Here is a 24,572-nt window from a genome sequence, read left to right on the forward strand (position 1 = left end):
CCAGACTCGCAATTAGGCTCGTAGTTTCGTAGTTGTCCCAGTTGCAATCCCCCCCCCCCGACTCGTAACTATGTGCGTAGTTTATTTCATCCAAGTTGCAAGCCCACCTGACTCACAACTTGGTCTGTATTTTTTTCATCCCAATTGAAGTCCACCCTTGACTCACAACTCGGTCCATAGTTTGTTACATCCTAGTTGCAAGTCGACCCTTGACTCGTAATTGTGCTCATAGTTTTATAGTTGTCCAAGTTGCAAGTCCACCTTCAACTCACAAATGGGCTCATAGTTGTTTGCAAGCCCACCCTCAACTCCTAAATGGGAATGTGTTTTGTTTTTCATCCCAGTTGCAAGTCCATGCTTGACTCGCAACTGGGCTCGTAGTTGTATTTTTTCAGATGCAGCCCACCCCGAATTCAAATGGTATCGTAGTTTGGTGTAGTTATCCTAGTTGCAAGTCCGCCCTTGACTTGCAATTAGGACTGTAGTTTGTTTCATCATAGTTACAAGTCCATCCTTAACTTGCAACTAGGCATGTGGTTTCATAATTATCCTTGTTGTCAGTCCACCCTCGACTTTGTAACTGGTGTTGGGGTTTTGTGTAGTTTGTCCGTATTGCGAGTCCACAATCCGCTTGCAACTAGACTAGGTTTTTTCATCCCAGTTACTAGTCCGGCCTCAACTCGTAACTAGGTCTGTAGTTTCTTTATCTCAGTTGCAAGCCCACCCATGACTCGCAACTCGGTCTGTGTTCTTTTTTACATCCAAGTTGCAGGGACACTCTTGAATAGTAATTGGGTCCTTAGTTTATTTCACCCCAGTTGGAAGTTGACCATTGACTTGCAATTGGGCTCGTAGTTCTGTAGTTGACCTACTTGCAAGTCCAACCCTGACTAACAACTGGGCTCGCAGTTGTTACTCGAGGGTGGACGGGCTTGTAGTTGTCTGAGTTGCAAGCCCACCACTTGACTCGCAACTGGAGTCGGTGTTTTTGTTTTCCTCACAGTTGCAAGTCCACCCTTGACTCGCATTTAGGCTGATAGTTTATTTCATCCCTGTTGCAAGTCGACCCTTGACTCACAACTAGGCTTGTAGTTTTGTAGTTATCCCAGTTGCATGACATATCCATCCTTGACTAACAAATGGGCTCGTAGTTGTCCTATTTGCAAGTCCAACCTCGACTGGCAACTGGGCATGTGTCCCAGTTGCAAGTCCATCCTCGACTCACAAATGGTATCGTAGTTTTGTCTAGTTGTCTAAGTTGGAAGTACACCCTTGAATCGCAATTAGGACCATAGTATGTGTCATCCCAATTGCAACTTCGCCTTTAACTCGCAACTCGACCTGTGTTTTGTCTTTCATCTTAGTTGTAAGTCCACCTTGACTTGCAACTGAGCATGTAGTTTGTTTCATCCTAATTGCATGTCGATCCTAGACTCTCAACTGCGCTCATAGTTTCATATTTGTCACAGTTGCAAGTCCAACCTTGAGTCGCAACTGGGCTTGCGTTTTGTTTTTCATCCCAGTTCCAGGTCCATGTTCGACTCACAACTCAACTCGTAGTTTATTATTGTTCCATTTGCAAGTCCACCTCGACTCAAAAATGATATCATAGTTGTGTGTAGTTGTCCTAGTTGCAGGTCTGCCCTTGACTTGCAACTAGGATCATAGTTTGCGTCATCCCAGTTACAAGCCCGCCCTTGACTTGTAACTAAGCATGTGATTTCGTATTTGTCCCAGATGCAAACCCACCCTTGACTCGCAACCGGTATCATAGTTTTGTATAGAATGTACTAGTTGCAAGTCCACCCTTAACTTGCAACTAGGCTCATAGTTCATTTTTCATCCGAGTTGCAAGTCCACCCTTGACTCGCAATTGACTGTAGTTTGTTTTTCATTCTAGTTACAAGTCCACCCTCGACTCGCAACTGGTATCGTAGTTTTGTGTAGTTTTCCAAGTTGTAAGTCTGGGCTCGTAGTTTGTTTTCACCCCAGTTGCAAGTCCACCATCGGCTCGCAAATGGGCTCATTTTTTTGTTGTCGCCTCAGTTTGCAACTCCACCCTCAGCTTACAACGAGCACCGCCACTTTCTGGTTCTCTGCTCCTAGTTGCAAGCACACCCTCTATTTGAAATCGTGACATTTTTTACCTTTTTTGTTGGCTTAGTACAAGCCCACCCTCATTTTTGTGACTAGGTATCCCCTTTTTTCTTCATCCCAACTACAAGTCCACCACCTACTTGCAATTGGGCTCCAAGTTTTTTTGTTGCAATTACAAGTTCACATCAACCAACTAGGGTGATTGACTACTTTTTATGCAAGTACAATTCCATCTTAAATATGGAAAATGTGAGCCCCAACCCTTAGTTACTAGTCCACCTTTTTTGCCCTTTTTAGCTTATCAACATTGTTTATTTTTTATTTTTTGAGCATAACCCATTTTTCAAATGTCCCAGTTGCAAGCCCATCTTCGACCCATTTTGTTTTCTTAAAGATATGCAACCGAGTCGGAGGGACTCGAGTTTTCATACTTTTTTTAAGCCACCATTTATATGATTTTTAGTTCCCAAGCATTGAACTAATTCACCAACTTTCTTCAAAATCTCATAGCTGCATACAAATGAGACACAACCTTTTGAGTCATATCCTTTTCTATATAAGGCTAGTTTGTTCACCAATTCTAACAATGTTTTGGAATTTAAAAAATCGTTTTTTTTTCAAAATTGTGTCCACCAATTCACAAAACGTTCACATTTTAAAACAATATTCTGGAATTTTTTTAAATGTTTGTGTTTTCAAAAATTGTGTTCACCAATTCAAAAAATGTTCACATTTTAAAACAATATTCTGGAATTTTTAAAAACGTCCATGTTTTCAAATATTGCTCCGAATTTCTGTTCACATTTTAAAGTTTTGTTGTGATGAATTCAAAAAATGTTCTGGAATTTTTAAAATTTCTTCACAGCTAAAAAAATGTTTAGAAACCTGCTCGCATTTAACAAAAAATGTTCATAATTTTGGAAAAAGAAATGAAACTTGAAAATTTGTTTGTAGTTATCTAGTTAATACAGTTAGTTCTTTAAACTACGCTCTACTTTTTTTGTCACTACAACTACTTTGTTTCCATCGCTTGTAAGATGTGAAATAATGTCATACGCGGCTGTGGCCCAGTCGATGTGAAATAATGTCATACGCGGCTGTGGCCCAGTCGATGTGAAATAATGTCATACTCCTATCTAGACGTTTGTAATTTTCTGCCTCGCCGCCCCGCCCTTTCCTGAACCCAGCTGAACCGCCTCCCACCGCTAAACCGCCCCATTGCCGCCGCCTCACCCATCCCTCTAGCCCCGTCCGCGTTTAGTTCTTTTTCTTTGACGAAGCCCCGCCCTAAATTCTAAGATAGATAATGGGGTTGCCCATCAGCGAGCCCTTTCTCCTCTCACTCTGACAAACTACTCAAAATCGATTGGCCCAAATTTGAAATTCAGTCGACTACTCCTTTGTTTATTTATTGATGACTTGAGCTTGCACAACTTTTTTCTACCCCGAAACAAGCTTCAACTCGCTCGACTAGTAATACTCCGCAAGAAGCAACAACAACGTCCATGTCATCCTTCTCTTCAGGCGTCGTCCGGCTTGGTGCCTTGGTGGGTGGCCCGCTCGTACTCGTCGATGCACCTCTGCTCGCAGCCCGGCTTGCGCGGGCCGGCGGCGCGGCACTCGTGCAGGCACCGGTCGCGCTCCTTCTCCGCGCTGCGTCGGCCCTCCTCCTCCTCCCGGCGCCGCTTCATCCGGCCGTACTCGTCGCACGCCGCCGCGCAGTACCGCCGCTCCTCGGCGCCGAACTGCCGCTGCCCCGCGCACTGCTGCCTGCACGCCGTCACCTCCGGGTCCTCCTCCTCGCTCCTCCCCGCGCACGCCGCGGCGACCAGGAGGAGCACGACGAGGAGCGCCGCTAAGGGTACGGCCGCTCTCATCGTGACCTGGCCCCGATGGATAATAGATGGATCGGCGTGTATGTTGGCGCGCGTATGTGGGTAGCAAGGATCAGGATGAGGACCCGTCGGTCGGTCGGTCGGTTAAGCGGTGGTGGTGTCGCCGTACTTCGTACGCAGACCGACCGAGCTAGGAGTGCACGCGAGTGATATGATGCCGTCGCCTCTCGTCGGTCGGCTCGTACTGCCTGCTGGTACGTACACGTGTTCTTGGCGTGCTTGGCACGTGGATGCATGCATGCTCCACGCTTGGGTGGTGCGGTGCAGCGCGCGCAGGAGGTTGATCGAAGTGCATGCAGGCATGGGAGGTGTGTCCAGGGTGCGTGTATGTCTCGCTTGTAGCGAGCTAGACGCCTGCCTCGCATACAGGACACACTGTTGGGCCTGGCCTACGAAGTAACGTTCCGTATGGGATCGCTTCTACTGAAGAAACTACTTCAAAATGCTCGTAGTGCATTAGAAAATTTTCATTTAATTTTTTTTGGGGGAGAAAAAAATTCATTTAATATACTTCTAAATAATATCAGATATTACCTTAAAATGGTCATCGCATATTAAAAAAACTGTTCATTGTGTATTTTAAAAAATGTTCATGATGTATTTAGAAAATCACAGTGCAATTAAAAAATAATTGACTTGTATTAAAAAAGTATTACTAAAATTTAAAAAGTGTTCATGTTTTTTTAACTTTCGTCGAGTATTCAGAAAATATTCAATGCATATTAAAAAAATTGTCATATATTAAAAAAATCCACCCTCTATTTAATAAATATTCATAGTGTAAATACAAATGTTGATCATGTATTACAAAAAATTCAAGGTGTATTTCAAAAATAGTCATGTAAAAATTATTTGAAATGTTCATGTAATTAAAAAGAGTGTTCATGGGTTTAAGAAAATGCTCACGGAGTATTAAGAAAGTGTTCAATGAGTATTCAAAGAACTGTTCACCGTGCATCTAAAAAAAGTTCATCATGTAAAATAAATATACGTTTTCTCTCATTAGCATATTACTTCTCTCATTGTAGAAGCAACAGCTTATAATGATGATCAATACACTTTTCTCAACTTCAACTCAATGTAAACATAGCTCATAGTATGAATATAAACATGAGCTTTGTACTAATGCAAATTTAGTGGCTTTCGGAATGTGTCAAAACTATTGCCAAGTATTTAATCCTATGCATTCCTACTCCAGTTCATGTTTTTATTAGGTCTTGTTCTTCTCAAGCATGCAAGTCTAATTATTGAGTACCAAGTCAATGAAAGTATGCCCAAGATATAGTATTAAACACAAGTGCCAACCATGATTTCCATTTCCGTAAGTATAAGTGAAACACAAGAAGTTTCAAGTGTTTATTCTGTCACTTTTACTATAATAGAGATAAGTGGAGTACATAGGGCAAATGATCAAGCCAGGCAAAACTCTCCCTTTCTCATAGGTGACTCTTAGATGTGATGATACTATTTATTCAAAAAGGTAAAATAAAACTGACATTCCAACAAACTACACATAATGCAAGGATGAATAAAAAAATTAACAAAGTCATACTGGAAGGTTGATTCAAGCTTAGCCTTTTGAGCCTCCTATCAAAAAAATCGGGGGTGCCTTGGACATCTCCAAGCTTGAGTCTCTTGCTCTCCTTGGATTTCCTTAGTTGTGGCTCCTCTAAATTAAAAAGACTTCCATCCAAAACGAAACTTAGATGAAATTATAGTTGATTGCTTCACAAATAATTAGTAATAGCTATAATTTTCTGTATTTAAATCATGGCAAGATCGTATAACAGTATCTACAACAAAGAACATGGTCATTTGCTTTCTTGATCAAGGAGAAACGAACCACTATGCTAACATATATGTACACAAAGTTGCACAAGGAATGTACCAATACAGACCGGCAGGTAAAGATGTAGTCCCTCCATTCTTGAAAAGAAGGCGATAAATTTTGATTGAAGTGAACCAAAGTAAAATCCGTGCCAAATCAATCATTAAATACACAATAAAACATATTGTCATATCATACCTATCTAGTGTTGCGGTTGTTGATAGTTTTTTCTACAAACTTAGTCAAACTTTGTACTGTTTGACTTCAACCAAAACTTATACGCCTTCTTTTCAAGCACAGGGGGAGTAATAACATGAGCCAAAAACACGTGCTCTTTTAGGGAAAAAAAGTGTAAAACAGAAAAAGAACCCGAAGAAAACCGCTCCTACCATTGAGAAATGACCGAATGGGCCTATCCCATTTGCGCGCCGCCATGTGAGTTGGGCACTATACTTTGCATAAATCAAATTAAAAAGATGATGATGTCTTGATCTATAGCCGGGGCCCATGTGGTCCTTTGTTATCAGGTGTTGATTGGCCAGCCCTAGATAATTTCACTTATCGTCGACACTTGGCAATAGTGGCCAAGGTGGGGGCAATCTCTTACAAGTCGGAATGATTGTCCATCAACCGGTATTCTTTCCAGTCAAAAAATAAATCTACCGGTACTCACTTTTATTGTTGCGAATACAACTATCCGGTATTCCATGTCTCCTTGCTTCAGCCTACCATTCCTCCTACGAGTGAGGTGTCGAAAATCTTACTCATGGGTACGGTTTAGAGAACTCCAGACCACTTCCTAGCAGACTCTCCGTTCGGAATTACTTGTCGTAGAGACGGATGTATCTAGACGTATTTTAGTTCTAGATACATCAATTTCCGAGACAAGTTATTCTGAACGGAGGGAGTATATCATAAGACAGCATTGAAACGATCGTACCCACAAGAAAAGCAAAAAAAAAACAATGAAACGATCGAGTATAATCAGGTGGCGTACGTATCAGCCTCGTGGCCTGCGGGATGATCGGCATATACTTATGAAATTAGGCATGGCGTGTCTGACAGATGGGCACCCTTGTGGCCTTGTCCAAAGTGGAGGTTCAGTACTCAGTACAGTAGTAGTACGCGCCATGCATTATCTGGTCAGTTACAGGCTTTACAGTCATGAAGGAATTCGCCAACGCTTGTGATTGTGGGTTAGTCGCGCCGGCGATCGACGCCGGCCGGGTCGATCTTCTTCTGGTTGCTTGGTTTGCTGGCGCAAGCTGCAGGTCTGAACCGCACCACGTAGCAACAGATACCCATGGCGACTAGAGGTAGGCGCGACTGGATCGACGGACGGCATGCATGGTTCGACTCGCAGGATGGATCCACGATAGACGATGCCCGGTCCAGGCCAGGCCAAGGAGCGACGTATATGCGTAGGGACGGGTAGGGGCCTGGCCGTGGCCGGAGGTGACCTGGAGCTGGAAGCAATGGAGGTTTCACGTGGAGGTGCAGTAGCCCTAGCCCCCTAGCCTAGCTGCGGGCTCCGGCTACGGCCTGCGGGGGCTGTCGGGGCCGCGCCCAGAAACTCCACGGCGCGTCCACGTGCTTTGCCCCCGCGCCCGTGACCCCCGGCACGGCCCCGTGCGCCCGCCAGCCAGCCTCGTACGCTACGCGCGCCCGTCCAACCAGTACCCCCGCGACGCGCCGGGACGAGCGGCTCGCTGTCCCTGTCTCAGGTGCCCCCTTGCGCCTCTACCTACGCCACGCGCACCCGGCGCCGGCGGCCGGGCTCCGCGTGCCTCCGTCGGCGGCGAGGACGGCCAACGGCGGGGAGGTTGGCGGGCGGGCGCGCGCTGTGGCTGAGTACATCACAGGTTCATGATCACTCTGCACCAATTGCTGCTCTCTTGCCCAACAGCTGAGCCGGACAGTTGTCCTCGCGGCCATCTGCTCCGCCCAGACCACCCTACGTACCCACTTGTGCGCACCCAGAGATTTAATCGTCTGAGCTGAGGCCTGCGCTACCCAAATTAAGCCAAATCTCACGGGCGTGCCGTGATTTTGGCAAGCAGGCCCTGGATTCACCGCCATCCATTTTTACTGGCATTTGGGCGCGATCGCAAGATGGTCAGTCACCCAGGTCGATGGTGGACGCTACGTCAGGCAGCCACAGTCAGCAATTTTGTGACCATTCCAAATTACTTCACCCCTACACAAGATGACTCACACGAGAACAATAGTGCATGGCTCTCAGTCTCAGGGACCTTCTGGGCCGCGCTACACACCAATCTACCATGTCTACCTTGAACAATCATTCGGTACATCATATCATCCATCCACCGTCGTAAAACAGTTCACCGGTCGCCACACGACCGCGGGTTCCGCAAAGGTATTACGTGCATCCACCGGTAAAGTTTAACTGCTTCTGGCAAGGCTGAGATGTGACAGTGTCCATCTTAGCCTCCAAGGCTTCAACAAAGCAGCAGCAGCTTGGTGGAGCTTCCCCTTATTCTCAACTTAACTCGCCACTAGTTATGAGCCACCACCTGCGCAGCAAAAGTATAAGGTTACAATGGAGTTGAGCAGAGTAAAATTTCAGCTACTGGGGATCCACATGAGCACATACGGAAGTAAGGCTCTAGGGAACATGCAACGACCGTTAAGATGTACTACCTCTTTGTTCCTAAATATAAGATGTTTTGGCAGTTCAATGTAGCGCGAAAACCATAGAAGTACAAGGGGGCACCCATGGACTGCGCCAGCTGGGTTACTGTCATAGGATCATAGCTAATAAGACCAACAACATCTTCTCCCACCTGTACCTTCAACGCAGCTGCAGCCATGTGAACTAGGTCTCTCCACATCGTCATTTTTACCAAGTAAAGTGTCAGCCCATCAATGCAAATACATTATGCTCTCACAACCTAGTGCACTGCTCAAGATGCTATGGGCCAGGGCAAATCCTGGAATTTCAATAATCGATCAAGCTAACGCAGACAAGCCAAAGGAAAAAACAAGCCCTTCGAAATTTTCCATACAAGTAGGCTAGCAACCTAGTCCCGAGGTCCCCTCATCGCTCCCTTCTGTTCGTCCACTCCCTCCCTCTTTCTCCAGCTCTGCTGCTACGCTCCTCCTGTTTTTCGCATATCGTCTCCATCAACACTGAAGATGGACACCGAGCCAATGAGGTGCGCATGCTGCGACTTCAAAGAGGAGTGCACCCAGGAGTACATAAAGAGCATCAAGGCCAACTTTGGAGGGGAATGGCTCTGCGGCTTATGCTCGGAGGCCGTAGGGGATGAACTCAGTAGAGAAGGAAGGGGTCAGGATGGCGTCAAAGAGGCTATCAAGGCGCATATGGCATTCTGCAGGATGGCTCTGTCAAGCCCAGCTGTACGAGTCGCCGATGGCATGAGGGAGATGCTCAGAAGGAGCTCAAGAGATAAGGGGAGGCCTTCAACATCAGTAAAGTCATGCTCACTCTAACTAGGTGAGAAGCTTTTCGATGTAAGGAACATCCCAATGATGCTCTGAGTCATCTTTGGACATTACTGATGTGAGTCTGCCAATCTACTGAAGAGTTGTATTTGTAGTAATTTAAGTTTGATATTTCTAGGCAACATGTCAATTGTAAATATGATTCAATCTTATGATATGAAGTTTCAATATCGTTATGTTTCCGAATGTATGCAAGCTTCATGCACTGGATATATATGAAACTGGTTTTCTGCCTTCATTTTATTTTTCATGAGGAGAATATAACTTCCTCTACAATTGTTTGTCTTCGATTCTAAAATATGGTCGGTTCTTATTCACAATTGATGCAGTTGATATATAGTGAAAAACAAACTCTCATAATGATAATGTAGAGTGAGTGAACAGTTACTTTGCCAGTTCAACTCTGCAATTTCTGCTCAATGTGTTCCTTTGTTACCATATCGGCCAGAAAATTTGGAATAAGATTTGACCTAGCTGGATCTCACTGTGCTACTCTTCATAAATACCTAGAGCATCCCAGAGAAAACTGTCTACTGCCCACCAACATGTACAAACAGATTAAAACATGAATAAAAGGGAAAATGCCTTAGGATTCAAGGTTTGGAATACTGTAAAGCCAGAATTACCACTAGTGTACCAACATCATAAAGTTCCTCGCGATGAAGATACAACTCACATTATGAAGTCAGTTTGGCCATTTATTGGGATGTGTTGTTTCAGAATGTTGCTTACTGGGAAAGTCTACAGCATAGGTCAACAGCGTAGTTTTTTTTTTTTTTGAGAAAACGCAGGGGACCCATGCGTTTCATTCCATTGAAAAGAGAGAGTTTGTAATTACAATCCTCCTAGGAGGCGGTTTCAGATAGAAAGTAGATGCTAGTGCACATCCCATGAGGTGGGCAGCACGACTCTAAGGCCAGCAGCGCCAGCAGTGGCCCAGAGCCTGGCTTCGGCCTTGATCCTACTCACTAATACTGCTCTACCCCTACTTTAAGGTCGTGAAAGTTGTAAAAAGGATGTGTATCGATTGTGGATGTTTCTCAACCATGGAAACACAATAACACTGAATGAGAGAGGGTAATGCTCGATAGTTGAAGGTGTTCCACAAATAATGCAAAATTAAAGCGAAACTGAAAGGAGAAAAAACTCAGAACTTGCAACCAGCACAACATTTAGATACGACTCGACAGTCAAAACCTAACACTACTAAAGCTAACAAAACACACACATTGGAAAAAGGCCTCAAGCAAGATATCTAGTCCTGACCTGCTTATGCTGACATCGATAGCTGTAACTAGAAAAATTCGTCTCCTGCGTCCAAAGGTTATTGTTATCATGGTTTGTCTAATAATATAGAAACATACATCAGTATGCCAAACATTGTGAAGACCGTGGACTAACACATAATGCTCGACGAACATAAATAAAAGAAACATTCCTGTATTTCAGAACCTTAAGATAGTCATCAAACTTACTCAGCTCATCTAGTGATATGCTAGCAGCACTCTCCCCAGATTTAACCAGTCGAATCTTACCTGTACACAAAACAATTACTCAGAAGATTAGCTTTTGCATGACGAGAATGCATAATGGGTGTGGCTAGGTCTCAGTCGACTAAGATTTAGCCAAGTCTCAGTCAAGTGCATAACATGTACTCCCTCCGTTCCTAAATATTTGTCTTTCTAGAGATTTCAACAAGTGACTACATACGGAGCAAAATGAGTGAATGTACACTCTAAAATATGTCTATATACTACATCCGTATGTGGTAGTCCATTTGAAATCTCTGTAAAGACAAATATTTAGGAATGGAGGGAGTAAGAAAGAACAAGAAAAAAACTGTTTTTTTGCATGGATCTCATGTAAGATCTCGCGAATATAGCATCGACGGAGACATAGCTAAGTCTCAGTCGACTGAGATTTAGCAAGACTGATATAGTAAACTACTCCCTCCGTCCATAATATAAGAGTGTTTTTGAGTGTCAAAAACGCTCTTATATTATGGGACGTGTCAAAAACGCCCTTATATTATGGGACAGAGGGAGTAGTACAGAACAAAAGTATAATTGAAAAAGGCAGAACGCATGGCTGTGTTCAGTTAGATATACAGAATAAAAAGAATATTAGCAAGCAAAATACAACATTCACTGAGTTATCTATAAAAATTATTATAACAGAATTACTCCTTATCAAACATTACTACAACAAAACTGAATTCGCATTAAATTGTTAGTCAATGTTGATCAGCATACCATCACCCCGAATACAGATCTCCGGTATATTCCTGACTTGACCATCAATGCCGTCATTGTAGACTCTGGTTTCGATTTCACCCTCGATATATACCGCAGAGCTGAAATAAGGCATGAATGAAGATAAGATGTTCCAACTGAAGATAAAATCCAAGACTTGCTACATCTATATGGGGAGAGAAAAGATGAAATGTTTGTATTTGAATCACATACTTTTTCACCAACTTCTGAACAGCATAAGCACCTAGATGCTCGCTATGAACAGCTATTCGATGCCACTGAGCCGGCTTTGGTGTATCCACAGACCCAATTACCCTCTGGTCAAACATGCCACCAGTTCCAATAGTAAATATAGTTATCGTCCGCCCATTACGTAAAATTTTCTGCACAGGCGCTTGTCCAACTTTACCACATATTATAGCCTAGCAAGAACAAAACATACCAATAAGTGTCAGTTTATGCTCCTGGAGTCCATGGAACCAAGCAGCAAATCACTGTATCACATAACATATAAATACCCTATGAACGCCACGGAATCCCCAGCCCTTCTTGGGGTCCACGCTTTGGGGTTCTAACTCTCTCCTTGAATCTTTCAAATCGCCATCATCACCCATGTCATCCTTCTCATCAATATCAGAGAAAGAAACTGTAGAACTCCAAGCTCGTGATGTTCTGCATAAATCTACAAAGAGCCAGTAATGAAGCTTTCCCCTTACTCCTCAGTATGACTGCTTATCATCAATCATAATGAATAAGAAAGGAAAATAACCAACCAACTGGTTTCCTTTGCTTCTCTAAGACTCTCCTCAAGCCCTTCAGCAATCCAGTGCCAACAGAACCCATGGTAATCTAATGCAGAGACAAAAGGACGTTTAAATGATATAACCACAAACAAAATCACTGGAAAAATAACTTTATTTCCCCCTTGAACATAAAGCAAAGAAAAAACCAGAGCAATCGTTCCCCTTCAACACTTTGCTCTAGTAGATCAATTCTCTTGATCTTGAGCCTTTTACGTGTCCAGTGTAATATTTTTCTAGCAAAATACAATATGACTGAGAATATGCATTAGGAAAACAGCTGAATATCTTCCAAGCTAACATGAGACAATTGTAACTAAAACATATTTAATGGTCTTGTGAGTAACTAAATGCATACATAAATATAAGAGACAGCGAAAACACAAAGTACAATGGCCAAAAGACACATTCTAAACAAGGTTTTGCAATTTTGTTCCGAGAGGCTTGTTCTTTATCACCTGAAATGGGAACTAACAACGGATGGCATGAGCAACGGGGTCGACAATATGAACAGTAATAATAGTATATCAGAGCATTGTTATTTTTTTCCAATGACATGCCGCGACGTACGAGCTTGTTTGTTATTCAGTTATGTAGACTGGCAATGTCTAAACGAGTCCAAGTTTCCGAAAGCCTAGAGAACTAGTGCAACGGCTTGAGTTGTCTCTCTCAGGCACACACTCAGGGACGGTGTCTGGCATAAGCCTAAACACAAATGCCCAGGAATCTCTGCCATGAGGTCGTCCACTTCCTAGACGAACAATGATGGCATACTAAGCCAAGTAGCTAACGCACTGGCAGGTATGAATTCCATTGGCATACTCAATAGGAAATCCAGAATGCAGAGCACGGGGCATCATTTGATTTTAATTTTCTCTACTCAATACAATGGCCGCCTCCCGCGCCGCAAGTTCATCCAGAAGGAGCGGCCTTATGCTGGGATCATACTGCTGCTACCGCCCGATTCCCATCATAGACTGACCGCGGATCGCAGGGAGGGACGGAGCGCGCGGATGGCGGAAATGCGCCGGTGAGCGCTGAGACATTTCAACAAACAGCTGGCGTACATGGCGCACTGTTCCCAGGAGGGGAGAGAGGCGGCAAAGAGGAATAGAAGATTTGTTTACCTGGAGACGGCGGGGGCCGTGGCGGGGCAAGAGCAGCGATCGGAGCGGCAGCGGCGGTGCCAGCGAAGAAGAAAGCGGCCGGAGCCCAGAGCAGGAGAGGAGGGAGCGGCGGGCGGTTTAGCGAGGCGGGGGAAGTGGGGAGGGGGGGTGCTCTTTCTCATCCACCGTCTGATTAATAATCCAACAGTGGAGAGGTCTCTGGAGCGGACACCAGGACGCGAGTGTCTCCTCTCAAGTTTTTTTTTTTTTTTTTTTTTGAGCGTAAGTGTCTCCTCTCAAGTTAGTAGAAAGTACTCCCTTCATCCATAATGTACATTATGGAACAGAGAAAGTAGTTTGTATAAACTTTGTCTAAATAAGTGTCTCAACTAATTTTAGTATGAAGTAAGAGACACTTATTTGGGGAGGAGAGAATACTATTTTCTCTGTTTCTAAATATTAGACTTTTTAGAGATTTCAGTATATAGACGCATTCTAAATGTAGATTCATTCATTTTGCTTTCGTACGTAGTCTATATTGGAATATTTAGAAAGACTTAATATTAGAATCTTTAAAAAGACTTATATTCAGGATGCTCAACGAATAGTGCATCGCATCTTTAAATCAGGCTAGATTCCATATATGTTTTAGCCCAAACATCTGGATTGTATTGAAGTACGGGAGTTCTCAAAAGGAACAAGGATCGCACACGTCGAATCCTCGACATGATTCTTACATCTACCCAGAAAATCAAACAATCTTTCGTGTGGTTTATCAGTAGATCTATTTCCTCTCTGTGACATGTGTTGTATATGTATCATCTTATACCCATACAATTACAACAATGCCTCTTAATAAAAAGCAAGCAAATGCAGCCCAAGCATGACTGGAGGCTTCACATAGACAACTCATAGTTCCGCACATCAAGCCAACAGGTTCCTGGTATCACAGTTACACAACAGCCGCCAAACAGATAGATCATCTTCACGGGGCACCGGCAGCGTCCTCAGACGACTTCTTGTACTCGGGCTTGAGCTCGTGCGTGCCCTGGTTTGGCCCTCGTTTGTTGTACATACAGAGGTCGTTCAATATCTCCTTGAGGAATTGCTGCATTGAGCCAAGCACAAACAGATGCGTAAATAAGTGTGTCACTGAGAAACAGACAAATTGCAGATCTGTAGTCGAAACCACTTCATATTAGCAGGACAGATTTTTATTTTCCCCTGCTAATGATGCCAGGGATAAGCTTAGGAGGTACCTCTGGCTGGTCAGTCTCTTGCACTAGAGCCTTCAGTGCCCAGTTAGGCTGCTTTTCGAAAAGCTTGAAGATAATGTTTTCCAGTTCCCGGCGATCCCTACGTGTCCTTTTGACATCGGATGGTTTGGTTGGCGTTGGCTTCCTCTTCTCCTGCACAGCACAAAATTAAATATGTCATGACAAGTTATAATTGCCAAATTAAATACGATGGGCAACAAAAATGGATGTACGGATCTAAAGTGGAAGAAAAACTCCACTTTAATATAAGATCGTTTTACAAGCTAATATAACACGAAAATGTATGGATGTATGGATGTATAGATAACACGAAAATGGGTGTATGTTCTACCCCCTCCGTCCCATAATATAAGATCGTTTTACAAGCTAAAACAGCTTGCAAAACGATCTAATATTATGGGATGGAGGGAGTACAAAACTTAACTTTGGATCTATGTTCAGGAAACATTGCATGACATATTAAAACCCCCTCGATGTATTAACAAATGCAGTGTTCAAGAAAGCGTTTTTTAAGCGATGGCAAATCGCTTCACTTTGCCCTAAGCGGGTATATTAAGCATTTTTTTATTTGGCCAGAAATTGGCTGTTTTTGAACTACTTATGCTTGTCTGCTTGCGCAATAATGGCAATATACCATTTATCTTATCATTAGGCTCTGTTCGGGAACTATTTCCTTCATATTCTAGCAAAATTCTGACCACATAATCTCTATTAGGTTATGTCTATTTGAACTGATCTGCATTTGAGTTGTTATTTTGCTTGCTATGTGAACCTGTTGTGTATTTGCTATGGTGTGAACTGTATTTTAGATACTATTTCAATTACCGATGTGCCATGTTTCCTATTTTCCTGTGTATATTATTCAAACTGTCAAATTCTAGCCAAATTCAACAAAAGCTTAAGCGCCCATTGCTCTAAGCTGTGGCCTTCCGCTTCGCTTACGCTTTCCACTTTTTTGAACATTGAACAACTGTTGACATATATATATATATATCAATATGGACGAAAGCACAATGGATGATCCTCAAATGGCAGAAGAAGCAACTACCTTGGAACTAGAAGATATCAGACCAACCATGCCAGGCATGGGCCTCATGCTCATTCCGTGGTCATTATCAAGTACCTAAAAGCAGTGAAGACAATGGTTAATTATAATACCCTAAAGACGCAATAAGGTGAAAGGGCCATTGAAGCACTCCACCTGCACTTTTCTAGTTTTAACCATCGACTTTTGTGTTCTTTCACGGCATAACTTCGCGTAGTTTAATAAGTTATCCTTGTGAGGTTCCATGTCGAATTTATGCTCGACTTTTCCTTCGCATGAGAGTTTTCCTGCAACAAACAGAGGTTATGCTTCAGTCATATTTAAAACTAATAAGTGCCATTGTGCCACTGCAAGAGAACCAAGAACCACAGAGCTGCTAGTAAGTGCAAACTTTTCAATCATGTTACAGGCAGTAACCTGCCAATGGTAACCTGTTACCGGTGTAGGCCAACTGAAGTTAGCAGTTGGGGGTTTCAATGTTGCTTAGTGAGCTATATGAATCTAGAAGCAGCTCAGCAAGTTAAGCTTTAGACAGCACCACATATGACAGTAGTCTCCCTATTTTTCTGAAATAACTGAAAGGATGTATCAATGTGCATAAATTATGCAAGATTGCTCAGGGAGCACGGTGAACATTGATATCTCATACTCTCTCCGTTCCGAATTACTTGTCGCAGATATGGATGTATCTAGATGTATTTTAGTTCTAGATACATCCATTTCTGCGACGAGTAATTTGGAACGGAGGGAGTACATTTCAAATTTACAGAGTGAAAACAGAACATCACTGCAGAGAGAAGATTGCATGGAAAAACAACCCAAAACTACACCACATTTGATGGCAATATTTATTGAGATTTGGGGAATCGAAGGCACTATGCACTCAGTGATCACACATCAATTAAGTAAAATGTCCCCACAGACTAAAGCATCTGATCACCTAACAGAACACTGGCCAAACCAAAATACATTAATTCTATATGAACCAAAGTACTCCCTCCTTCCCAAAATGTAAGACGTTTTTGCAAGCTATGTTAGCTTGAAAAAGCGTCTTATATTATGGGACGGAGGGAGTACATGCTAGACATGAATTACATGTCAAGAAAATACTAATCTTGGAAACAAATGCAATCACCACCGAGACACCTACTACTACTACTACTACTACTACTACTAGTAGTAGTAGTAGTAGTAGATTCCAAATCCTGAAACTTGTGGGTTTAGAATATTCAAGCAGACACAATAGCCAATATAGACAAATATACGAAGAATAAGGTCGAAAGTTAAATGTATAAGTAACTGTGTGGATTCATTTCTCATGAGTACAGTGCAAAAGGTTTGGGACTGAAACCATTTGCAGAACTTAACAAGTTCATATCGACAACTACGAATGTATAGATAAAACATTTGAAGCTTGTGCGTCTAGCTCTCTTCTAAAAAAATGCAGCATGTGCGGAATATTAGAAAAATGACACATCACAGAATTATAGTTCAGCACATTTAAATGTTTCCACAAGATAACTGTTGCATATAAAATCAAAATCTGTGCTAAACCAAAAGTACATAGGCAGAACCAAAGTGCAAACCCAAACCAAGTACATCAGTCAGGATAACGGAATATCCAGGGCAGCAAGATACACAAATAAGAAAAACATTCACGCATGCACTAGAATGATAACGAGCAGGGAATTTGTTTCATACCTTGATTAGTCTCAGAGAAAACACACATGGGTACAAAATCCTTGAACATATTCAAGGAGTAACTCTTTGGTAGATTGCAAGTGCTGGCTACACTAGTTTGAGACATCTCCATCTTGAACTGCCATTCCAAATAACAAGTTGTAAGAACAATAAGCACCACAAGCAAGAAATAATGAGTATGATACAGACATAGAATGAGTGATAATTAACAGTTGGGACAGCAGTATGCCATGCAGTTCTTCAAATGAGTATCTTCAGTGCACTAAGTTCAATCTGCACAAGAGTTTTATGCTCTTCATTCATGGTGTAATGTAGAATACATCAATTACTTAATTAACTCATGCAGAATGTATTTTCTCTTCCACCTACCAAATCAATCCTAGCATAAGAGATTACCATTTACCCATCCACTTCATCATCTATTAACAAACTATATGCTGCAGTTCAACCATCCTTCACCAAGCTTGTTCCTAGCCTACCTTGCGGACTCAAATAAATCCCGAAATTATATATAGAAGACGGGTTGTTGTTCATGAGCACAATCACAGTTTATATTCTCATCAAGCACCTAATGCTACCTGATTAAAACAAGCATCTAAATGTGTTCAACCATATCACCAGCAACTACACAGCTCCCGTACCAACCCATTGGTTGTGCAGTTCAATCGAGGCGACTCTAACCAACAAATCCGCGCACCAATCAGAAGCACGGGGGACAAGGGGAACAGCGGGGTCCTTGCCTGGAGGGAGGGCTCGGCGGAGCTGAGGGGGTCGAGGGACAGCACGACCTTGGCGACGACCGGGTTAGGGTTAGCATCGCCGGAGGAGGAGGAGGCGCCCTGCCAGGCCTGGGAGACGACGGGGGGGCACTTCATGAGCCACACGGAGCGGTCCGCCCGCGCCGTCTCCAGGTACTTGGCCTCGTCGCCCATCCCTGCGCCGGCCAGCCGCCGCGGGTGGTCTCGTGGTTTGGGGGATCGTTTGGTGGCGGCGCTAGGGCGACCGGGGGGAGCGGCGCGTGATCTGACGCGGCGGAAGACGGGGAGAGAGACTAGTCTAGAGAGGCACGTGCGGATCGCGTGACCGCGAGACGAGTAAGAGCAGAGACATTATTATCGATAAATAAAAGCACGTCTGGCTTATTTCAGAGGAGGTCTCCTTTTCCTTCTATATAATTATTTTATTTTATTTTATTGGAAGATCCGGCTTTGGCTGGCTTAATTGATTTAGAAGGAAGCATACGGGAAACATGCGAGACAGCGTCGAGAGACGCCCAGCACAGGGTCACTCCCTCACAGGTGCGTCCCCGAATGGAGGCCCTAGGCATACGGCACCAGCAGACCTCCAAGACTGAAGATCAAACCTAATGGCTTGAAGCACATTATCAGTCTGTGCCGTTTTTCCTCTGAAAACGTATGCGTTCCGCTCCTTCCAGATGTGCCAAACCCCCAGCATGGCCATCGATTTGGCTCCCCTCCTCTGGCCGGCCGGCATGCGGCTGATCATCGACTGGCAATGCTGTAGAGAATTGTGGGCAGGCCGCCGGCTTGAGCCCAGCGCCTCGCAGCCGCTCCATGTGGCAACGGTGCTCCACACCATCCTGGAGAAGGGGCGGTCCCAGATGAGATGCAGCGAAGATTCAAGACGTCTCAAGCAGAGGCCGCAGAAGTAACCGTTTGGCCACCCCCTCCTCTGCAATCTGTCATTACACCAGACTCTGTTGTTGTATAGCAGCCATGCAAACATCTTGACGATGCCCGGCGCCCAGCCTTTCCAGATGACGATGACGTGGCCTGTGCTCGGAGTGTCCTTAAAGAACATCTTGTACGCCGCCCCGGCCTAGTATGAGCTCCCTCCTCCTGCAGTCCGGGTGATCTGGTCCGAAATTGATTTTTCGATCACAACAATAGCTACGATAACATGCCATGGTTTAATGACAATATATAAACCGAAATTTCGGTGAACACCCTTTGGGCTAACCGATGTGTCATTAGTGTTTGTATTATTTCTGGATTTATTTAAGCCTTTCGGTGATATTCGTTTAGTGAGAGGTGAGGTTTCCGTCGACTACGAAATGTCTGTAGTGACTTCGTAAAACCTCAAGATGTTATGTCGGTGTGCGTGTTTGTGTTCATATGAGTGAATATATACTTGTGTATGTGAGCGACTTCAATTGTATTATATTTTAAAAAAACTAGATGTGTCTATGCCTCTCAACTTGTTGTTCTCCCACCATGGTCTGTCCCCCCACGGTGCTCTTCTTTATGCCCTTTGCACTGTTTTGGATTTCTAAATATGTTTATTTTCTTGCCATTGCTGTTAGAATAAATCCAAGGTCATCGTCGATCTACCGAGGACCAAGCAATCACACGAGCACGACACCGAGATTTATTGACAAGGTTCACCGATATGGCTACATCCCCGAGGCCTGACTACGGGCGCTCCTCCCTGTAACACTGTCAAAATACCGCACTAGGTCACCCTGGACGTCGGCACATGCCGCCGGCTTCCCCTGCATTCATGTGCTATTATGTTTGGCATAGGTTATATCGTGTGTTTACCCCCGCTATATATGAGAGGCCTAGGATACAAGTGTCCTATTAGGACATGACTCCATATCTTATCTAAACACAACACAACTTTAACAAACTTCACCTTGGCGAATATTCCCCACCACTTTGGATTCATCCATGCGTCGAATCTTCACGTACATTGGACTTGAGACACGCCATGAACACCGCTGCTACTCCCAAAGACTCCATGTGACTCCACCTATAACTTGTAGTCCCTCCTTTTCTTGACCACAGCCAACACTCGAGCAAAATTAAGTTCCTTGTCACTCTAGTTTGTGCTCCCAACTTTCAGAGTATCCGTCCAACGCCATCACACACCGATCACTGACCTGCCTGAAAGTGAACAACTCACATATTGGGTGTCACATAGAAGAGTTACCTGAACTCAACATCACCGCTCTTACTTGACAGCCTATCTGAAACTTGAAGGAGTTTCACCATTGCTTGTAGTCACCCCGAGTCAAATTCGCAGTTGTCTCATCACATGTATGACCACTAGAGCCCTGGCCCGTCTCCATGTCTCGTGCATAACCGCACGCCACGCTGCTATTACCGCGTCAAGCCTCTGCTGTCTCGGTTGAGTCTCAAGAGTCGCGAACCCACACCACTCAACCCCCACTGCAGAGTACCACCGATCATCACCGACCGATGACGAGTTTCACGCTTCCATCAGACCACTGGGCTCCAGTCTGAACTGCATGTCACTCGCTTTTCCCCCTTGCTGAATAGGCTTCAATTCCCTGGATCCTTACACCGTAGCCCCTCAATCCAGCTCCACCTTCAACATGACTCCATGGTAGATGATCAGTCCACCCTCGCGCCCCGTCGACATCAAGCTCTATGTGTACACCACCTTGAATCAACCCCGCGCCATAGTCTTGTCGAAGCCACACAAGCCCTCGGACCCGCGCCACATGTTTCCACGCCCCAGAAGTCGGTCACCATCAGCATCCCGCTCCTATGTCGTTGTCGCCGATCCCACATTGTCTTCTATACCAACCGACTTGCGTCGATCCGTCAGACTGCCTAGTCCGACCCAACCGAACTTATCCAATTGTATGACACACTCGAGGCTCCCAAATCGTCTTATGTGAATTTCCGTCCATCGCATGATAATTCCATCTCAGCTGACCTCACTTCCTGCCACGCCTTCAAGTATCCCTATTGCACCAACAAAATTTTCATCTTGTGTGCCATAACCTAAGGTTTTTTGTCCCGTTGAACTTCTCCACCTCAAAACAGGTACCCATTGGCGCCATGATTCTTCGTATAGCTGACCGTGTGAAAAATATCGTTAGCTCAATTCCCGATGCTGGCTATTGCTTTGCCTGTGCCCATGCTCCCCTGGTGTATTACCACGTGATTTTTCTTCACCAATTTGATTTGCTCCTGCCTCTCTGTGTCACATGAGGACTCGGTCCTCTTTTTGTCCAAAACAGATCTCACCTCCCGTGTGTTGCACATCATATCAACACTTCTTTTTTAGCGAAGCACATCATATCAGCACTAAGCCTAGGCAATCACGTCCCGCGCAGCAGCATCATGCCTGACCTCGCAGCTACACAAGGGCCTAGCCCATCAAGCACGCACACAACTAACCATCTGGGCCAGCTTGGCACGTCCTAGGCCCATGCCCACAAGCTGCGTTGGCTTCGGTTCGCCCGCCTGCAGCCGTGCGCACCTGGGGGCAGCTGCCCACACGCACGGGGCTTCTGCAGCTCCCATCGATGGAACCAACCGACCTGCTGTCTGCCTGCCCGTGCGGCGTGCTGTCTCACTGCTTCATGCACGCGCTCCTGTACGCTCGCCCGATCAATCCGATCGCCACACGTCTCTACCGCCGCAACGCGCGTAACCTTCCGTTGATCCAATCTCGCCGAGAACCACACCGGCCACCACAGCCAACTGCATCTCAAACTCAATACTTCCTCTAGATCAACATGATCCGTCTCGATCTTAAACCTTGCTCATGATACAACTTGTTAGAATAAATCTGAGGCCACCATCGATCTACCGAGGACCAAGCAATCACACGAGCACGACACCGAGATTTGTTAATGAGGTTCGCCGATATGGCTACATCCCCGGGGCCTGACTACGGGCGCTCCTTGAGGTAGTCCTGGACTAAGGGTCCTCGGGCGTCCGGCCTATTAACTATGGGCCAGACTGATGGGATGTGAAGATACGAAGACCGAAGACTGCACCCGTGTCCGGATAGGACTCTCCTTGGCGTGGAAGGCAAGCTTGGCGACCAAATATGTAGATTCCTTTCTTTGTAACCGACCTTGTGTAACCCTAGATCCTCTTGGTGTCTATATAAACCAGGGGACTTAGTCCGGAAAGAGAGAGATTCATTATCATAGCCATACAAGCTAGACCTTTAGGGTTTAGCCATTACGATCTCCAGGTAGATCAAGTCTTGTAATACTCGTATTCATCAATATCAATCAAGCAGGACGTAGGGTATTACCTCCATAGAGAGGGCCCGAACCTGGGTAAACATCGTGTCCCCTGTCTCCTGTTACCATCGACCTTAGACGCACAGTTCGGGACCCCCTACCCGAGATCCGCCGGTTTTGACACCGACATTGGTGCTTTCATTGAGAGTTCCATTGTGCCGTCGACGAAAGGTTTGATGGCCCCTTCAATCATCGATAGTGACGATGTCCAAGAAGAAACCTTTCTACCCGGACGGATCTTCGTGTTCGGCTGCTTCGCAATGCGGGCCAACTCGTTTGGCCGCCTGGAGCAGATAGAGAGCTACAGCCCTGGCCATCAGGTCAGGTTTGGGAGCTTGAACTATGTTGCGGACATCCGTGGAGACTTGATCTTCGCCAGATTTGAGACCGCGGTTACCACTCCTGGCCACCCCGAGAGACATGACCTAAATCTGTCATCGGACGGCATCCAGGAGACAGCTCCCGTAACCGCTCTGGCCTCAAATCCGGAGCAGACTGCGCCATCCAAGGACCAAAGGCTCAACCCTGCCACGGAGGCCACAGATTCCCCGGCATTGGAGCCGCACATAGACTTGATCTCATATGATACCTGTGCCACCGGAACTCCGGACTTGCCTCCGGCCGTAAGTTCCGAACCATGTGAACATGCGGACGCCGAACTGGATTGTTTATCGATCTTCAAATTCAGCGCCGCAGATATCTTCCAGCACTCGCCTTTGGGCGATGTGCTAAACTCATTAAAAAAACTTGTCCTTAACGAAGGACTCACAGCCGAACTATATCCGGTCCGAACTAGGGGCTGACGATGGAGAATTTTGCTTCCCACCTGCCACCCACTTCATAGCCATTGTCGAAGAGTTAACCGACATGCTCGACTACGGCTCCGATGACATCGACGGTATGGACGACGATGCCGGAGAAGAAGAGGCCCGGGACCCACCGTTCACCAACGCTGGACGGCCACTTCCTCGTACGATGTGTACATGGTGGATGCACCAAAGGAGAACAACGACGATGCACTACAAGAAATATGTCAACTAGTGACCTTCTGTCAGTGACCCTGGAAGAATTGGTCATAGATCTATGACCATTTCAGACCAATTGGTCAAAAGCTGTTTGGGGGGCTCCAAACCCTAAACTATAACGACCATTTTGGTCAGAAAGGTCGTAATTTCCTTACATGAAATGGTCATAAAGCAGATAGCACTGGTCTGTTGCCTTATTTCTAGCTGATCATGACCAATATAGATGGTCATAACCTTGTAAATTGTGGTGGGTTGCTATGACTAGGCGCCACCTCATCAGTTTTGCCTATGTGTCATGTCCATGTGGCAGTTTTTGCCCTAGGTTGTGAAGCAACCTATATTTCTGTCATTCCCAAAATTCCCAAAAAAATCTCATAAATTCTTTGGGTCATATCTTCGTCAAATATGTAAAAAAACCTTCCTTGCCTAGTTCAAAAATAATTCAAAAATATTCATTTTCCTATTCTGTTTAGAAAAACAGTTTGTGAAGGAAGTACCACTTTGGCATGTCCAAATAGTATCCATTTTCTACAGTGCTTTCCTATGCCCAAATAACCATCCTCCACCAAATTCCAGCTCAATCCATTCATTATTTTGAGCTGAGCTTCAACATTCGTATTTATGTCCAGTGTGGTAGTTTGCAAAGCAAGTACCACCTAGGCTCCTCCTTTTAAGCTGAAAATTTGTGAAGACGGTATTCTTAGTAACTGATCATCCTCAGCCAAAACTCACGCCCATTAGCCATGTACATTTCCCATACCGGTAATCAAACACTTGGCTGCTAATTCATGTTTGAGCATCGATCGGTCTCCTCGTGAGAATATTATGTTGTAATTTTCTTCCTAGCACCTACCTGGGGAGTGCCCAACCCACTAGACATGCCTAGGCCGCCCAGAACACATGGCAACGCCACGGTCACGCGGTGACCACGCGGCGGGCATGCGAGTTTGTGCGCTCTAGAGTTGGGGCCCTCGGCCACCGCCGAAACCTCAACGTATCGCCACCAAACCATGTATTTATGATTAAAT

General features: G+C 44.9%; 3 protein-coding genes across 4 annotated transcripts; all 3 read right to left on the reverse strand.

Annotated features, from left to right (window-relative positions):
- Positions 1 to 3,473: 3,473 nt before the first annotated feature.
- LOC147992101 (uncharacterized) lies at positions 3,474 to 4,138 on the reverse strand. Its single transcript, XM_087539711.1, has one exon. It carries the CDS (start codon positions 3,972 to 3,974, stop codon positions 3,618 to 3,620), a length of 357 nt encoding a protein of 118 aa, XP_087395837.1. The 5' UTR covers positions 3,975 to 4,138; the 3' UTR covers positions 3,474 to 3,617.
- A 3,829-nt stretch (positions 4,139 to 7,967) lies between these two features.
- LOC125524024 (single-stranded DNA-binding protein, mitochondrial) lies at positions 7,968 to 13,643 on the reverse strand. 2 transcript variants are annotated; one of them, XM_048689108.2, is made up of 8 exons: positions 13,486 to 13,643; positions 12,332 to 12,407; positions 12,077 to 12,240; positions 11,772 to 11,980; positions 11,559 to 11,659; positions 10,782 to 10,841; positions 10,573 to 10,617; positions 7,968 to 8,354 (listed from the first exon to the last, which is right to left on the reverse strand). In XM_048689108.2, exons 2-7 carry the CDS (start codon positions 12,399 to 12,401, stop codon positions 10,601 to 10,603), a joined length of 621 nt encoding a protein of 206 aa, XP_048545065.1. In that variant the 5' UTR covers positions 12,402 to 12,407; positions 13,486 to 13,643; the 3' UTR covers positions 7,968 to 8,354; positions 10,573 to 10,600. The 2 variants fall into 2 exon arrangements, with proteins under 2 accessions (XP_048545065.1, XP_048545069.1); XM_048689112.2 differs by lacking the exon at positions 10,573 to 10,617.
- A 561-nt stretch (positions 13,644 to 14,204) lies between these two features.
- LOC125524040 (uncharacterized) lies at positions 14,205 to 18,571 on the reverse strand. The gene is made up of 6 exons (XM_048689118.2): positions 18,228 to 18,571; positions 17,488 to 17,605; positions 15,943 to 16,073; positions 15,790 to 15,864; positions 14,724 to 14,873; positions 14,205 to 14,572 (listed from the first exon to the last, which is right to left on the reverse strand). The coding sequence occupies exons 1-6, from the start codon at positions 18,417 to 18,419 to the stop codon at positions 14,450 to 14,452; spliced, it is 789 nt and encodes a 262-aa protein (XP_048545075.1). The 5' UTR covers positions 18,420 to 18,571; the 3' UTR covers positions 14,205 to 14,449.
- Between the last annotated feature and the right edge of the window lie 6,001 nt (positions 18,572 to 24,572).

Source organism: Triticum urartu, chromosome 1A (assembly GCF_056163025.1).
Source record: "Triticum urartu cultivar PI428250 chromosome 1A, HENAU_Tu73, whole genome shotgun sequence".
NCBI lineage: Eukaryota > Viridiplantae > Streptophyta > Magnoliopsida > Poales > Poaceae > Triticum > Triticum urartu.